At 37.8% G+C, this 19081-nt stretch overlaps 1 protein-coding gene across 2 annotated transcripts in view; it reads left to right on the forward strand.

Annotated features, from left to right (window-relative positions):
• LOC131145529 (DExH-box ATP-dependent RNA helicase DExH14) overlaps nucleotides 1-19081 on the forward strand; it is a 143214-nt gene that overhangs the window by 12321 nt on the left and 111812 nt on the right. For both annotated transcript variants that reach the window (XM_058094669.1, XM_058094670.1), the window contains exons 16-21: nucleotides 6529-6603; nucleotides 6690-6821; nucleotides 6903-6968; nucleotides 12658-12723; nucleotides 12824-12946; nucleotides 16481-16630. In XM_058094669.1, coding sequence (XP_057950652.1) covers nucleotides 6529-6603; nucleotides 6690-6821; nucleotides 6903-6968; nucleotides 12658-12723; nucleotides 12824-12946; nucleotides 16481-16630 — 612 coding nt within the window. The remainder of the gene's footprint in view (nucleotides 1-6528; nucleotides 6604-6689; nucleotides 6822-6902; nucleotides 6969-12657; nucleotides 12724-12823; nucleotides 12947-16480; nucleotides 16631-19081) is intronic.

Consider the following 19081-nt stretch of genomic DNA (forward strand, 5'->3'; position numbering starts at 1 on the left):
ACCACATCATAGCGTGAACCCGATAGAACATGCGGAGCTGAAACAAGTGAATGAATTGAAGGAACATGACTTTTTTCAGAAGAGTTTAGGTCCACTTGCCTGCCCTACTTTTCCTAATCCCAAGGAATATAACACTTTAGCACATGCATCGATAATAGAGCAACCCACAAGATTGTCATCGAGAATAGGTTTCTCAAAACCGTTGTTTCCAATAGAGATGTACAGCTTATAGGTTACTTCTTGAAAGCCTTGTGGACTATGCTAGGCTCGTATTTTAGTGCCAATCAGTCCTTTTGTGCTTACTACCACCAAACTAATTGGCAATTTGAAGTAGTGAATAGGAGCCTTAGGGACCTATTGAGATATTTGGTAGTTGAAAACATCATAGCTTGGGATTTATGCCTTCCTGTGGCCAATTTTGCATTCAGTAGTTCAGTGAATAGGACCACATGCCTTAGCCCATTTCAAGTTATCACAGGATATAGTCCTAGGAAGCCTGTAGATCTTATTCCACTACCACTTAAGTCTAGAGTGAGTGAGCTGACTGATGCTTTTGCAAAGCATTTACACAATCTTCACTCTGAAATAAGAGTGAAGGTTAATTTGAATTTTAAACATTATAAATCTTGTGCTGATATACATTTTATGTTGAAAGAATTTTCAAAGGGTGATATTGTTATAGTTTGTATTTTTCCTGAGCAGATTCCTGAAGGAAAGGTGAGGAAGTTACATGCTAACAAGATGGATCATTTCAAAATTTTAAATAAAACTGGTTCTAATGCTTACATGCTTAATATTCATGTTGATTTTAGCATAAACAATGTTTTTAATGTTGAAAATCTGACCCATTTTCTTGAAACATCATCTTTTGTGGAGCCTTCGAATTCTAACCCTGTGGGTGACCCCACTCCATTTCCCACTCCTCTTGAACTCGAGAACCCAAAATTGCCTTTGCCTCTACCCTTTCCCATGCCCAAGAACCTTGATGCAATCTTGGATGACAAGAAAACGTTCGCATAGGCAGGATCATATTGAAAGTTCTTGGTCAAGTGGAGAGGTAAGCCACTTCATGAAAGGAGTTGGAATTTTAAAGACCTCCTTCATCTTAACCTGAAATTTTACTCCCAGTACTTCACCCCTAATTCTTTGGAGAAGATTTCTTTTGGGCCCAAGAGAGATGATGGGGATCAGCATGCCCTACCTTACGTGGACGTCCCCCTGATGTCCACATTTTCTTCGTCGACATGATGACACGTGGACGACCTCCCGATGTCCACATCAGTTCATAATTATTTGTAGATTTTGAATGGATTATTTGAAGACTTGTTTTGAAGACTTTTTAGTGTTTAAAGATCCCAAGTGAAGTATGGAAGCAAGATGTAATTCAAGACCCATGTGGGCCCCACACGGTCTTGTAGGCCCCACACGGATTTGGGTCTCCCTTTGACTTTTGTTTTATATTTAATTTGTAATCTTGCAAGACAACTTGCTTGCTTGCATGTGCATGTCTTTAAGCTGTGTGTGTTGTAAGTTGTGTTAGTATTTATTGTGTCTAGTAAGTTGGAGTGTTAGTAAGTTGTGTCATTAATGAGTCTTGTAAGTTGTTTTATTTATTTCCTTTGTCTCCCATGCTTGTATGGGAATTGTTTAATGTCTTTGTCCCCCCATGCTAGATATATTTATCCCTTCTTTGTAAGAACAAAAACTAAGTTTGAATATTGAAATATTGAAAGGAAATTCCTTTGTTGAAGCTTGTTAGCTTTGTCCAATCCTTGTGATTGTGTAGTGAGAGGCTACGTCGTTCTCCTTGGAGATCAGGTGGTGAGAGACCACTAACCTATCCAGCAATTCCATCTCCATATCCTCCTTCCCTCACTCTCACGGCCGCCACCACCAAAGTTACATCCACACGGCCAACACTTTCATATCACCACATGGACACCATCAATCCTTTGCATTGTTGCGTTCAATTGGTATCTCACAAGCTTGTACAAAGGACTCTAGGTGTGATCCCACTGCATGTTGAACATCGTCAAACATCCATGGATTCTTGTGGTAACTTCAGTTTCTGTTTGAACCCCTGTTGTATCTTACAACCCCTGCTATTACTAAAACCTTATTTTCAAATTCTGCACTTTCATATTTGGTAAACCCTTTGCCTGAAATTATGAATTCCAAAACTTGAATAGAATATTTGAATCCTCAGACTTTCAATATTACTACTTGCTAGTCTAAATTAATTGTGGAATACTATTGTGCTAAACATAGAACTTATTTCTTGAAATATTGAAATAACATCTTTACTGCAATTTCAACTTGATTCCTTTGTGAAAGAACTCTTGGGACTTATTTCTGAACAACATCATACACCTTTTCAAAATCCTTGAACATGTGAAATATAGCATGATTTATGGTGTTTATGTTTGAGTAATTAAATTCTTAATTTAAAGTGTTTCGAATGTATGTGCTTATGAGGGTTGAACCGTTGGACTAGGCCACCCTTACCCGTCCTACATCATCTTGGTATCTGAGTTAGGTTGGATGACATGTTGGATCAAATGGTTGGTTCCCAGATCTTTTCTAAAATTGATCTTAAGAGTGGATACCACCAGATTAGAAACAGACCTCGAGATGAATGGAAGACTGCATTTAAGACTAAAGATGGCTTGTACGAATGGTTAGTGATGCCATTTGGTCTTACCAATGCACCAAGCACCTTTATGAGAGTGATGACTCAGATTTTGGGACCTTTTATCGGGAATTTCCTTGTTTTCTATTTTGACGACATCTTGATTTATAGCCGAACAAGGAAAGAGCACCTAGATCACTTAAGAAGCATTTTTGAAGTTCTAAGAGAACAGAAGTTGTTTGCAAATATGAAAAAGTGCACCTTCATGACTCTTCAGATAATCTTTCTAGGATATGTTGTATCTGAGAGCGGAGTTTCTGTTGACGTTGAGAAGGTCAAGGCTATCCAAAATTGGCCTACTCCTAGGAATATTCATGAAGCACGAAGTTTTCATGGGTTAGCCACATTCTATAGAAGATTCTTTAGGAATTTCAGTACTATCATGGCACTTATTACGAATTGTCTTAAGAAATGAGAGTTTGTGTGATCCAAAGCTGCAACCAAAGCCTTCTTAGACATTAAGGACCGGATGACAAAAGCCCCTGTGCTACACCTCCCCGATTTTCAAAAACTGTTTGAAGTAGCTTGTGATGCTTCCGGTGTTGGCATAGGAGGAGTGCTAAGGCAAGAGGGTCATCTTGTTGCCCTCTTCAGCAAAAAGTTGAATGATGCTAAGCAGCGTTACTCTACCTATGATAAGGAATTCTATGCTGTGGTCCAATCCTTAAGGCACTGGAGACATTACTTCTCATAGGAGTTTGTACTCTTTTCTGATCACCAGGCCTTTAGGTACGTAAGCACTTAAAAGAAGCTAAATCATAGGCATGTAAAGTGGATTGAGTTTATTCAACAGTACACTTTTGTGCTCAAACAACGTGCTGGTGTTGAAAATAAAGCTGCTGATGCTTTGAGCTGAGTAGTGGCCACTCTACAAACTTTGGAAGTGAGAGTAATAGACTTCGAGAGCATCAAGAAAGAATATTCTCAGTGTCCGGATTTTTGTGACATCTTTTCTGATCTGTTACAAGGACTTCCTGGATCCCATCTAGACTTTGTGATCCATGGAGGATTCCTATTCAAAGGAACTAGGTTGTGTATCCCTTCTACGTCTCTACGTGACCAATTAATATGGGAATTGCACACAGGCGGTGCTGTAGGTTACTTTGGTAGGGATAAAACCATTGCTATGGTAGAGGATAGGTTCTTTTGTCCTAGTTTAAAAAGGGATATCGCTAGAGTTGTATCTTATTGTGGAACATGTCAATCTGCAAAGGGTAGGAAGCTGAACACTGGACTCCCATAGCCTTTGGCAAGATATTAGCATGGGGGTACAAAGACATTAAACGACTAACAATTCCCATACAAGCATGGGAGACAAAGGAAATAAATAAAACAACTTACAAGGCTCATTAATGACACAACTTACTAACTAGACACAATAAATACTAACACAACTTACAACACACACAACTTATTAAGACATGCACATGCAAGTTGTCTTGCAAGATTACAAATTAAATATAAAACAAAAGTCAAAGGGAGGCCCATTTCCGTGTGGGGCCCCACAATACCGTGTGGGGGTCTACATGGGTCTTGAGTTACATCTTGCTTCCATACTTCACTTGGGGTCTTCAAACACTAAAAAGTCTTCAAATAATCCATTCAAAATCTACAAACAATTATGAATTGATGTGGACATCGGGAGGTCGTCCACGTGTCATCATGTCGGCGAAGGAAATGTGGACGTCAGGGGGTCGTTCACATGTCAGAACATCTGAAAATAAGGATGGCAGGGCATGCTGATCCCCATCACAAATTGAGTCCTCCTCTATAGGAAACCTTCATCCCATTTTCTCATCAAGGAAATATTAGAAACCGATGTCCCAAATCCCAAACCCACTTCTTTTTGAGACCTGCACATCACCTTCCTTCACCAAATTATCTTTGTCCTCCCCTAGGCCCCACCCCATACCAAAGGAAGACTCATGAGTCTCTCAATAGAAGCCACCCCAATGGGAACTTTGAAAATAGACAAAAGGGAAAGAGAAATACTAGAAAGACAAGACTGAATAAGAGTTATCCGGACACCTAAAGAAAAAAGAACATCCTTCCGTCCATCAAGATGCTTAGACACGTTCTCTACCATGGGAATCCAAAAGCCCAGGGACTTAAGATTACCATCCAACGGAACCCCTACATAGTACGTATGACAAAGGCCAGTCAAGGATAGGCATGCACCCCTAAATGAGCCAACTCTGAAGATCTATCACCTCTTAGATTAATACCTATAAGCCCATTTTTCCCTAAATGAGTATTGTGAACTTAAATGAGTATTGTTGTTTGAATTTGTCCTCTGATGTATTTCATTCTGTCCTTTCCTCTGTTTTCTTCCACTGACTGTCTGTTAGATGTAGGCCTGCTGTAACTTAAAAGTCATGAATTATATTTTTTGCACAAAGAACCTTCTTCATATTGTGTCCAAGTATAAATATCAAGTGTTGGCAAGGTTATAGCAAGAGTTTTGTGAGGTCATGTGGAACAGATAGCTTGGCTTATAAGCTTTGGTATCATAAGTTGAAAATGGGCCCAACATCCAAGAAAGGAAATTTTGGTTGTAATTTTGGATTGAAGGGATTATGCTTGCAAAAGCTATTGGGTTTATGGTGTTTGTGGCCTTTTGCAAGCTTGTGGTATTGGATTGTAACGAAATGATGGTTTCAATCAACTTTAGCCACTCCGGTTTTGATTGGGGATAGCCTTGAGGAAGAAATAAGTGAGCAGTAGAAGTCAGAAGGAAAGGCATGATGAGAAATGTTGGATTGATTTTTTAAGGTGTGGTACCAATTGGTAGCGAACACACAAAGATAGGGAGAAATTATCCTTGCAAGGGATCATTGAGTCACACAATTAATCCTAAATTCCAACTGTAGTTAAAAAATAATGGTACACTACTGATTATGTAGGATTTAGCTTTGGATTACCAATCTAAGAAACAAAATTACTCAAAACTTCCCCCTGCCCTGAAAAAAAAACATTAAACATAAATAGTAAACAAATATTGTTGTTAAACTATTATCTGCATTTTCACTTGGATCAAAATTGCCTTTTCTTGAATGTGGGACCTGTCCTCTTCCCCTAGGCTTTCATAGACTATGAAACCAATCGAACCAGGCCATCTGCTCTGCATCAGGTCCTGAATGAAGAAACAAAATGCATTCTGCATGTATGATGCTTCATTTTTTTTCCCATACGCATTAATTGGCAGTCAGGTTTTGGATGTTGCTTTCGTGGTGGACAAAATTTTCTCTACTAAGTTTTCAATTTTTGAAAAGCTACCATAGGTTTACATGGTTTGAAAAGGAATTTCGATTGATCCAAAGGAAGAATTTACTGTCTTTGGTTCTCCTTTTTCCTGCTGGGTTTGAAGGGCAGTTTTCTTTCCTTCACCTAATCAGTGTAAAAAAGGCCCAATGCAGTCCCAAGGAACAAAAGAAAAATGCTTTTGTAGGTGTGGTTTGTTGGACATAGATAAGTTATTCAACTTGTATCTTGATTGACTCGAAGAAGTATTCAATTGGTGAAAAATCGGGAGCTCGTTTGAGATCTTAGGAGTATGGCATGTGTTACTTTAATGCTGTAGCGACTGGTACTCAAATATTGGTTCAAGGCATTTTTCTATACCCTTTTTTACCTGAAAAAGCAGGGTCACCTTTATCAAATCTCTTTTCTGGTCTTGTTTGATTCTTAGGTAAGTAATTTCTATTATCTTTTTCTTCTCTCTCGCTCTCATTGTGCATGTGTATATTGTTAGGGCATGTTTACCATCACGATTTTATACAGAAGTTTATTGGGGCATGACTTACTCTCACTATCATATGTATATCTGACACATTGAACAGATTGAACTTGCCCAGAGGAATGAAGATCTGGAGCTGTTTAAGAATGAAACGCACCCACAGTTTTCCTTGATCAAGGCATGGGAGGAAACTCAAATGCCTAATGCTTTTGAATTGGCTCAATTCTTTTTTGAATGATTTGTTACTCACACTAAGCATTTCAGAAAGAAGTCCTCAAGTCCAGAAACAAAGATCTTGTCCAATTTTCTGAAGCTGGGATTGGTATTCATCACGCTGGAATGTTACGTGCTGATAGAGGTCTGACTGAGCGGATCTTCTCCGATGGGATTTTGAAGGTTGAACCCTCTCCTTTTAACTCATGTATGCTTTTAGGTTGACTGGAATGTCTTTGTAGAAGTTTGTTATTCCTGTTTCAGGTACTTGTTTGCACGGCAACTTTGGCATGGGGAGTAAATTTACCTGCTCATACTGTTGTGATTAAGGTGTGTGCATGTGTGGCTTAAATTTGCATCTATTCTATTATGCACTTGAATTTGTCTGAAGCTATGAATCAAGGCAAAGCTGATTTACTTGTAAATGTTCCCTTGAATATGTGTTTTAATTTAATTATCTGCATTTTTCTCCTTCCATGAGTGCTATTAGTTTGCTGCAGGGACTGTTGACCAGGTTACTTTCTCTTGGCTCCTAGAGGCTTAATAGTAATTTTGAAGCAGCTTACTCATGTCCCTGAGTCAAACTCTTTTAGATCCAAATAACTTTGTTTTACATTTCACTTGGTTCTTGAAGAATGGAGCCAAATACTAATTTCTTTTTCTTATTAGAATTCTTCATTAGTCATACACTGTCAATTATGTCTAGAGCGAGAGCTGTCTGATTGAAGAGACTGATTCTGATTGTTTACAAATGAATTGAAGCTGTCTCTGTCGGTCATACTTTGGCGGCGAGTTACGAGATAAACTTATAAATTATGATTGCAATTTTGATCTCACTGTTGTATTTTATTGCAATTTAAATCCCATCACTAGCTCATCCCACATAATCTGCCCATGAAATTGGAAAGTTGGCGTAGCTCCTAATTTATGAATGGACAATGAGAAATTATTACTGCTCCAAGTCTCCAGCAATGATTGCATAACATTCCACTATAAGATGCTAGTTCTCTGAATCCTTTTTTTTTTTTTTTTCTTTTCATTATCTGCAGGCCTGTGTTCTTTGGGTTGTAGCATGGCTTCTGAGGCAAATCTGTTCTAGTGCTGATAGCAGCTTAGTGCAGTAATGTCGAGGAGAATTATGATCTTTCAACTGCTTATGTTTTTATTGAGTATTTTTTTTTGATAATAAAAGAAGATATATTAGATGAAAAGAAGAGAAGGTGCAATGTGCAGGGACAAGAAAGTGAAGAAACCCACCAAATAAAGAAAAAAAGAAAAAAGAGAAAAAAATAAAAAATAAAAAGTAAAATATAGAACTAAACAATATTAGCCAAGGAATCCCCTTTTCAAACCCTTTCCATTATAGTTACTGAGCTCTACAATTCACCAATTCCCTTTGTGCCCTTTCGACTTTTACCACCGTCTACATGCACTTCATTCCTCCAATCACTCAACTTTAAATCCATTTTATCCAAAAGATTTTGAGCTTCCAAGTCTTCCTTAGGAATCTCCACCACTGGTGTTGGCAAAATTCCACCCCTACTCCGTAACTTGTTCACCAACTCATCGTTATCCAAAATATAAACTTCCTCCAAGTCTTGCAATGGGGGTGGATTGACATACAATAAATCTCCTATTTCATCGCAAGAATCAGAAATGCCCCCATATTATTCTCGTCCAATAACAACCCCTGACCACAATCAAACTCACTAATATCATTACTCTCAGAATCTGAAAAAATCCCCCCATTTCTTTCCCATCCTTGTTACTACATCCAGCCTTCTTTTTTGCACTCAGGTTCTCCACAATTCTTAACTCTCCTTTAGAATTTCTCCTTCGTAACTTTGGCACTGGGTCACCAGAATTTCCTCTTTTTTTTTTCAAAAACCTTCACTTCAGCACCCATACAAGTCGCCCTTCTACAAGCATAAACCTCTTTACCCTCAAATCTATCAACATTGAGACTCCAATTGTCAGATTCCTTCTCAAACCCAGTTTCTTCTTTTTACTCTTTTCCATACTGCCTTCTAATGCCTTTTCGATAGTCGACATGATTATCACCCCATGATCTTGTTTCGAATCTAATATGTTGCTAGAATTGTGAACTTTTTGGTCATTCCAACTCAAATATTGGAAAACTGTTTGCTGGATTTGGATTCCATTAGCAAAATGTTTTTTTTTTTTTTTTAAAGATAATTAAAAAGGTATATTAGATTGAGAGAGAGAAGTTACAAAATAAGGGGACAATAAGTCCACCTAAAAAATAAAAATAAAATCCAAAAAAAACAATAAAGGAAATAAAGAAAAGAAACAGATAAAAAAACCAATAAACAGAAAAAAAACAATTAACGAAGGAAACCCCTTTTCAATTCATTTCCATTGTAATTCACCCAGCACTTCATATTTACTAGTACCCTTTGACTCTTCTTTGCTTTGAACTTACCCCCAATAAAACTTACTTCCATTCCTCCAGCATCACTCATTTTCAAATCCAATTTATCCAATATCTCTTGGGCTTCTAAATCCTTCCTAGAAATCACCTCCTTTGGTACACGTAAACTAACATTATTGCTCTGAATTTCGTTATCCAACCCTTATTATCACAAATCAAAAACCCGTCCAATCCTTCCAACGGTGCTGGATGAGCATATGAAAGGTCACCAAGATCATCACAGGTTTCAGAAACATATCCATATTGTTTCCGAGTCTCATCCAATAGCAAACCCCCATCAAACTCAAACTTACTCATGTCGTCACTGTCATTATCTGAAAAATCTCCCCATTTTTTTTTGCCTCATTTTCTTTTCTAATTCCATTACTTCCTATATCCTTCATCTTAGCAAGTGCATCTTCACTATACTCAAATCACCTGCAGAATCTGCCGTTAAAATCTTTGGCTACTCACTGGAATGATTTCTCTTCGCTTCATATACTCACCTCATTCCTAAAGGCTGTATCTATCAGAGCAAACACCTTTGGGCCCTTAGATTTTTCTGAGTTAACCTGAAGCATCAAATTTTGTACCCAAACCAGCTTCTTTTTTAATATTACTCCTGTATATACCAGCCTCTAACCCTTCTGCAAAACCAAAATCAATAACTGATCTTACGCTTTTGTAAATATTCTCATTTTCTTCCTGAATGGTTTTCAAAGGACCAAACTAAAATTGTCCTGATAACACACTTGAGTATTTATCTGCTCTTGGTTTGTCTTGTACAACTGAAGAGAGGACTTGGACTTTGTTAACAACTGTATGATTGCCCCCATCCCCTTTTTCTGGCTTCTGTGAATTTTGGCCAGGGGGGCCTTGTCGCCCATACCCTCACACAATTGGCCTTCTTAGAAACAAGACCCCACTGAGGAAACTCTTGTTGAGGAGAACTTTCTTTAGAACCCATGGAAAGGGTCAATGAATTTTTATTTAGACATTGGGCCTGTTATAATAAATGGCCCAAATTTATTAAAAAAATAGACCCTCCTCACATACCTGGCCCAAGTCCCGGATGAGAACCAGCTGACCTAGCACATCTTTTGTGCCCTCGTCTTCCCCGATACCAACCCTAGCTGCCTCTGCATCACTAACATAGGCCACTGGAGCCCTAAGCACTTTCACCTTTTGGATGTTCACCTCCAAACAAGCTGTGATGTAATCTGGAACCGTCACTCCGGAATCCTTCCTCAAATATCCCTCACACATAAGGACATAAATGATCTGATTTCATATAAATTACATCGGCTTTTCCTGATTTCCCTTTCAGCATGACCTTACTCCATGACCTGGGAGCTGAAGAGCTTGCTGCACCTGCTCTTCAAGATGAATATGAAACTCCTTCGTGAAAACTTGCAGAACTCATTTGCGAATCTTCACCATCCATTACCTTTTACACCTCCAGGAATGAACACCAAAAAGTCTTCCCTTTCTCCCTCAGCCCTAACTCCAAAACTTCCCCACTGTCGTCCACCTAGTCACCATCCAGCATAGAAGACTTCCTTTATGAACGTTTCTTGATCCCCTATTGAGCTGAATGAAACTTGATGAGCCACCAGCAACCCAAAAAGCTACCTCCTTCCTCCATTAGAAAAATGTTTAGAATCCTCCTATGCACTACTCATTTCCTGAGATCTGGGAGCAAAATTTTGAACCTGCACTTTATCCAGAACCAATAAGGAGGTACTCCTGTTGCCATTACTGCACACATGGGCCTGAACACCACCCTGACCCTTCTGCTGGAAACCCATATGAAGAGATCCTTCCTTTGGATCTGAAGAATCAACCTTTCCTAGACATTGAGCTTGTTCAAATAATCGGCCCAATTTAGTCATAAAAAGAAATATCTGCTTTTTCAATAACTTGGGCCAGGTCCAAAACGAGTAACATACAACCTGGCCCAATTCTTTTCACAGCTTTCTTTCAGAAAGCAGCCCTAGATGCTTTTGAGATGATCACAACACCATTCGGAACCCTAGATTCCTTCACGTTCTGATTCATTGATTTTGATCGATTTGCGATGGCCCCAGGTTCATTCAGTTGCGTCGCACCTCCACACCGATGGCAGAATTCTTTTTTCCTGGCTAACACACCCTGATTTCCAGAATTGACTTGGCTACTGTGACCCTCTCCATCCCTCTGTTTGCCTTCCAGCACCACCTGACTCCACAATCTTTGGCATTTAGATCTATCAGCATTAACATCTCCAGAATCCTCATGAAAGACCTTTGCTATCTTGCAAAAATCACTCATGAAGCTTTGCCATCCATTGTTTAGCGCCTCCAGGAATAAAAACTGAAAATTTCTTTCCTTTCCACCCCGGCGGCCTTAACTCCAATTACCTTCGTCCACCTAATCAACATCCAATACTTTGTGAATCCCATTCAAAAAGCTTGATATCCCCTTTGCATCCGACTGAAAGAAGACAAACCATCAGCAAACAAGACAAACGCTTTTTTAGAAAACCTAACCCACCTGTTACGGGAGGGATTATTCTTGATCATGAGCAAAGACGAAATCTCTCCAACCTTCTCTAATCTCAGTTTGAAGGTTTTCCCTTTGATCTGAACTGAACGTTTCAGCCTAACCTAATGCCTCTCTCACCTTCGATAACTAGGTTGACCATAATTGAAGGCTGAAGAGTGAAAGATGTCCCCCTTAGTCACAGAGAGCAAAAATCAGAAGCTACGAAGGGTGAATGAGGGGAAATCAGAGGGAGAGAAGGAGGGGAAAAGGAAGATTAGGGTTTTTGTTGCAAAGAAGAGGAGAGGGCGATGGGTGAAGAAGGTGAAGAAGAGGAGAGATCAAGTGAAGATCGAGAGAGAGGTTAAACACCAAAAGAGGAACCTCTATGTTTACAATCTTGGAGGAAGATGATGGCTTGGGGAGGCATCACGACCTCTCTCTCGACTCCATGGTCTCACGCTTGGAGGAAGATGTCGGCTGGGGAAGGCATCTCGAGAGCTGTTTACTTTATAAGAAGTATTATGTTTCTATTGAGTTAATCCCTTTTTTTCTTTTTTCCCCCTCCTTTGATCAGTGAAGAGCAAAATACAGAAAAAAAATTGTTGGAAAGAGCAAACAAACATGCAAGAAATGTACATGTTATTGCAGTTTGAGCTAGAACCTCTTCTACCACAAAAATTGAACTGCTTGAGGCCATCTTTCCTTTAAAATTCAAAAATGATGCTCCACCACCTCAATAATTCTATTGTGCCTTTTTCCCCAAATATTCCAAATATTAAAAGATGTTATAGCCAATTTTTTTTTATGGCCTTTCTCCAAAAAAGCTATTTTCCAAGCAAAAAGCTTTCCTTTTGTAGAGTTGTGATAAAAGCAGCAAACACCCTGCACATTGCAAGTCAATTTCCTTCAAATTCGTGTGATCAACAATTCGACATTGTTGCTATTTTGTTTAAGACATGTAGGATACATGACTCCTCTTTTTAGTGGGAGTCTCAGAGATGTTTTCCAAGGAAGCTTTGTTTTTCCCCTTCTAAAGATTCAATTTGTTTGATGCTGTCATTACAGGGGACACAATTATATGATCCAAAGGCTGGGGGTTGGCGAGACCTGGGTATGCTTGATGTTATGCAGGTAAAATGTGCAGTTTTCTCCTTTGTACATTTATAAGTTGATTCTAGTTTTTGATTATCCATACCACATTTGTTTACTATTGTTCTCATACTCATGTCAGATCTTTGGACGTGCTGGAAGACCACAGTTTGATAGAAGTGGTGAAGGCATAATAATTACATCTCATGACAAACTAGCCTACTACCTGCGGTTACTGACGAGTCAACTTCCTATAGAAAGTCAGGTAATTCCTAGTAGATTATTTTGTTTTTGGGAGCTTGAAGTAGCCTGTTGGTATTGTGGGACTGGAGTGCTTTTGTAATTTGATGTGCTCGTATTTGAATTATAAGGTGATGCGGTAACTCATGTTTTTATCTCAAGTTATACATATATATATATTCTCTTGATAGACTTTAAATCTACATTGTAGTCATTTAAATGCTTAAATGTAGTGATTTAGATTATGATTTTCTTAGGTGCTATGAATCTTTTTTCCCCCTCATATTTAGTCATCAAACTGAACCTTTATGGCTTGCATTTATTTTGGACTTAGACCCTTGTTTTTACTCACTATAGCATAGTGTTTATAAAAGTGCAAGTTGCACCTAGCCACATAAATGAAGACATCTTGGAGGTAAGTGTAAGCAAGGACTAAAATTTCGAATTTGATAGAAATTTTGAGGGTCTTAATTAATGGAAACAGCAGCATATATTTCAGTTTCAATAAATGTTTAGATTTTGATAGAAATGTCAATTTTAAATTATGGAAACAACAGAAACTAATAGTTAACTATGGAAATATTTTTATTGACAGAAAAAGAGGATATATTCATTGTATAGGAAAGAATGTACAAAGTGGAGAATAAAATCCTCTTATAAAAAGAAGAAACCAAAATAGGCTAGAAAACAGTCGAAATAAAACTGCTTTCCAATCTCTTTGACGATGTGAGAAAGGCACCCTTTTAAAACAGTCAACTGAAAAAACCCGGGGGATTTCAAGCACTGATTCCTATTTCAAAGCCAAGTACCAATAATTTAGAGCCAAAATGAGAAGCCCTGGATTTTGCCCTTTTTTTTTACTCCAGTGTTTAATTTTTAAATCTGAAATGAAATTTGGTAAAGAAAAAAGACTCCCTCAAAATTTGATTGGCCAGGCGCTTATAAATTTTCCATTCATAGTCTGATGTACATGCCATGACACTTTCTTGATGCCTTTATCATCCTCCTTTTGACTACTATAACAACTATTACATTTCATTATATCGTAATAATGGAATAGAAGTCTTTCTTACTGAAAAATAGTATTGTCCACCTTCCTCGCATTATGGAACTCTCTGTGCAACCACTGCTTACAAGGATATACCTATTTAACTTGAACAATATTGAGTTTGAATGATGATGCTACAATTTGCTCAGAGTTCCATTCCTTGTAGTGCAATTAATGAGGGCTCTGATACTCCATTTACTTAGTGGATTAACGCTGCATAATATGTGCTGTCATTCAAATATCATGTTTCTCTGGCATCTCAATGTTGAATCTTGATTCTACCTCTTAATTGCGCATTTGCTATCCTTCGGTTGATAATGAGGCTCTGTTCAGTGGTTGATCCAGGTTCATTTAGGGGTTGGGGGGAGGGGGGGGGGGGGGCGCTATAGTGTGTGCATATTTATTGAGGACGTTTTAATATTTTTGTTATTATCACAGCTTTCACTAAGTTTCAGCTGAAATATCTACTTTAGTAACCTGTAAAAATTAAAAAATAGGTTTCATTAATTAGAAACATGAATAAATACTGAATCCTGACTTTGGATTTCCATGATATCAAAAGATCCACAATTCCTGCATTTCAGGTGCCTCTCTTGCTGATTTCTTCTTCCCTGAGCTTTTGATACTTGATTTACAGAAAAACATTCTCCAATCCGTTGCCTCAACTCCGTTGGAATTCTCAGCCAAAACAATCTCCAGACTTGAGAATTTCTAAATAGAAATTATTTTCCAAATTTATTCTCCATGAATCATGTCACAATGATTCCATTTTGAAATCTAAATTTCTTAACTCATGGGTGGACTGATTTTTGAATTGCCAGAGTTGATCCCTTACCCAATAAATCTCATTTACCCCCCCCCCCCCCCAAAAAAAAAAAAAATACCAAGAGAGATGTTTTTCCTCCTGATACCTCTAAAATACGCAACTCCTGGTACTGATAACGTCTTTCAAATTGGAAAATTCTTCCTAGCTGCTTTGACAGCATGCAAGACACCCCAAAATCCTCCATTAGAATCAACTGACGGCAACTCATTCATTGGAGGATAGCTCACCCCATGAATACCTATCTTGCTATAGCGTAGCAAACCATAATCTGAGAAAAAAACCATTGTCAAATCTTGACGGCAAATTGAGCATTCCCTGAACAAAGAATTATTTAGAGCATTTGCACTTATTAATTTCATCTGCATGGATAACTAATTGTACTGCCCCTTATATTGGTAATGCATTAGTAATTGTGCCAATAACTTGGGTTTACAATTGGTCTGCCACTGAGAAGCAGCTCATTAAAGTTATCCTGTCTTCTCAAAATCTCCTATTGCCCCATTGCCTCACTTGCCTTTTATTTCTTTTTCCTTCAGTTTGAAAGTGACTTTAACTGTTCTTAGGTATCACTTTTTTGTTGGCTGAGTTGGTGCTGGAGTCATGGCTCTTGTAGGCCTCCTTAATTTATTTATTTTTATTCATCTTCTTCTTTTTAAACACAAATATGCACACATTAATTCATTTATCTTTTTTTCAATGCAATTGGATTCTATTCTCTACCACTTTAAAAGACAATCTCTCTTTTGTTAAAGTTTTTGTAAAATTATTTTTCTTGTGCAGTATTTAACATAAGAAAGTGTTCGGCACATTGCTGGCAATTTGAAATGGACAGTTAAGTATGAGTTTTATGTTTTTACAAGCCAAGTAGTAAGGGTAGCAATTGAAGAACTGGTTGGTAAAAAAGAAAACCTGACCTTCAGTTTGATGTTGGCTTGTGCAACATGTCTTGTGTGGCTTTCTGATTTCTCCAGCTGGATCAATGTAAGATATATATTTGACATTTAAATTGCTTGTTGGAACTGGAGTTAGAGCTGGGTTCTCCCCACATTTTGTTGGAGGGAGAGTTAGTTTTCCCTTATCCGCTCATGTCTTGTTTTTCTTCTTCTTTACCCTTTTTAGCCCTTCTCCTTTTCACCTTGCTTCTTCATGGGTCAATGACAAGACAGACCATTTTCTGGAAACAATACTACTTGGCCCTAAGTCCTTGGAGGATATCCGTAGCAAATTTCTTCAGTTATTTGTGAGTAATTTTAACATTACCAATTTTCTTTTTTGGATTTTTTTCCTAACCCGTGATAATTGATTTCTACTTCCTGATTTAATATTGGATAAAATCTTGATTTCTCTTGTACTCATATTATAAAGTTTATTTAATTATGAATCCCAAATTTAGTTCATATGAAATTTGATAGTGCTTTGTTATTTTGGTGTGATTTGGAGATTTATGGGGTGAAGTAAGGCAAGTAAAATATAATAACGACTTATGATTGGCTTTGGAGTAAAAGCATTCAATTGTTGACTGTCAATATAGAGAAGTTACTATTTGTATCCTAATATTATGGGCACTTTATGGGTTGCTAGGATGCATTTTTGCTTAACCTATATGTGTGTGTGTCTATTTTTTTTTCTTGGTGATTACTGATTTTTTATTTTTTGTCTCAAATTGATTCCCACGCAATTTGCAGTTTATCAGCTCCTTAAAAGACAATTTGAATGCAGAAGTGGTATTGGGTACCGTGACAAATGTGAAGGAAGCTTGCGCATGGCTTGGGTATACTTATCTCTTTATAAGGATGAGATTAAATCCATTGGCATATGGAATTGGATGGGAAGAGGTATTGCTACTCTTGACCTATTGATACGTGTTGGATCTATAGGCATGATTTAAAATTTTGTTCACAAATTTTATGTGGATTTTTTGGGGGTAAGTTCTTATGAATACATTATTGAAATTTGTTCTACCTTGTTGAAGAAATGGTTATTCCCAAATTTCACCATCAGCATGTTATTCCTGTCCTATTCCATATTAGATGGAAGAATGCAAAATTTTGCATGAGTGACTTTCTTATAAATTACTGTATCTTTTTACAATTTCCATTGCATCATGATTTTTGAAGAAATGGTTTCCTAGGTGTTGTAAAGTTTGTGATAGATGAGAGAAGAAGAGAAGGAGAGAAAAAGAAAAGAAGATGAAAGCAAGAGAAAAAAAGGAGACGGGAATTTATAGAGCCTTATGTATAGCTCTAGGTCTACCCTCATATATAAATAATAATTGAAAAAGCTTGATATAGCCCACCATCTAATAGCTTATGGTTTTACGTAAACTGATATTGTAACGTGATATTAGAGCTGGTCACACGAGGTCTTGGGTTCTAATCTCGTTGCCTCCATTTATTGTGTGGTGTTTAAAAAGTTATTAAATTCCCTATAGTGGGTGTTATCTATCATGTGTGTATCTCTCCATGTGCGGTCGGGCTGCACGTGTGGGGGAGTGAAAAAGCTTGATAAATATTGTTAACTAATAGCTTATGCTTTTAGGTAAAATGGTACTCTTAACAATAATTAAAAAGAATTAAGGACAAAAGCCTGCACTGACACATCCTAATTTCTAAAATAGCATATTTTCTTATAACACTCCCCCACAAGCTAGAGGTGTATAAATATCACTTGACTGCAACTTGTTTAAAATAAGGCAAGCTTAAATGAAAACATTGCATAACTAATCCACATATTTCACAACAGGAGTGAAATGATGATTAACATCATTGTGCTTTGTCCTCTCGTGAAATACTAGATTGCTACTAATTGTCACGGGGCATAAAATTGCAAGGCGACAAGGAATCACACTTTCCATAGTCTTCCTAAAATGTGATCAAGGCATGTCCGTGCGGTGACATGACTACTCCCAAGTCTTTTCCAACCTTTAACAGTAAGGGTGTTGAAGTCACATTCCACAAGTATTGGGGGTAACTCTCATCCTCACATCACAATCCTCATATTGGTGCATCTGCCACTTACTACACACTAGCTGTTGGTAAGGGAAGTAACACCGTACTCTGTTTGAGACAGACATGCAAAGGATTGATGTCCCTTGATAGTCCAATTGGGTATGAGATGATACCACCTAAGTGTATATTCAAGGGCCAAATTGAGTGTCAACTTCTGGTCTGAGTGAAATGTGACTTCATTTTTCCAAACCATGGGGCTCGCAATCGCGCATGGAAGCTGAAGCTACACCTTGAGGATGTTAAGAGGCCGCCCCTGAGTGCTCCTTAGGGTGCTCATTTAGTACCCAAGAGGTAGGCCGCTCACTTCGTGTTCCCTTAAAAGTAAAGTCTCTGCTGCATTTTCATTTGCATATGAATAACGAACTGAGGTCTAATGATCATACATCACAGCTTGAGGATGCCACCATGGCAATCGTCCGGATCCACCAGAACATCACTGCAGCATTCATAATTAAGCACACTGTGACACTGCCGCTATAAATGGTTGCTTGATTATTACAAAACATATCTACCGCCTTTGTTTATGAAACATATCTATTGGCTATTGCCTTCGTTACTAAAAATCCAATCTTTGACACCATAGACTTCAACCACATAAGCTCACTCACAGGATGAGCTGTAGCTTGATATTCTTCTCTAGGATTAGACCTCGCTTAGCAATTGTAGCAAGGTAAGATGATTAGCTTTCACGAATGTTACAGTATCTTGTAGTACATCAACAAAGCTAGCCCAATTTGCATTAGAGTATCCCATGATCTCAAAATTTTTATTGCATTTATATATCAAATTTGCCAGGAGAGCCTTGGAGATACCACAAAATCCTACAAACAACATTCCAATGTGGTTGTTAGGGGTTTTCCATAAATGGACTCACCACCCTTGCTGCAAAATATATGTTAGGTTTAGTAAAAGTCAAGTAGATCAACTTGTAAATCAACTGCCTATCAACATTTGTATTCAAAGTTCAATCCAACATCCATAGACAACATGTTAGGATCTGTAGGATTATAATTGGTTTAGCTCCCAACAAACTAGTGTCAATAAGTGCAAGATATATTCCTCTAAGATAGATTCAACCCTTTTCTACATCGTACAATCTCAATATCAAGAAAGTAATGCAAAGAACCCAAGTATTTGATTGACATTTATCTTGAAGCCATTGCTTAACATTTGCTTGTCCTATTAATTATGATAATATCATTAACGTAAATTATTATAAATACCACACTCATCTCCTTTTTTTGCGGACAAATATCAAATAGATAATGTCAAATGTAG

The sequence above is a fragment of the Malania oleifera genome, chromosome 13 (assembly GCF_029873635.1).
Source record: "Malania oleifera isolate guangnan ecotype guangnan chromosome 13, ASM2987363v1, whole genome shotgun sequence".
In the NCBI taxonomy this organism is placed as follows: Eukaryota; Viridiplantae; Streptophyta; class Magnoliopsida; order Santalales; family Ximeniaceae; genus Malania; species Malania oleifera.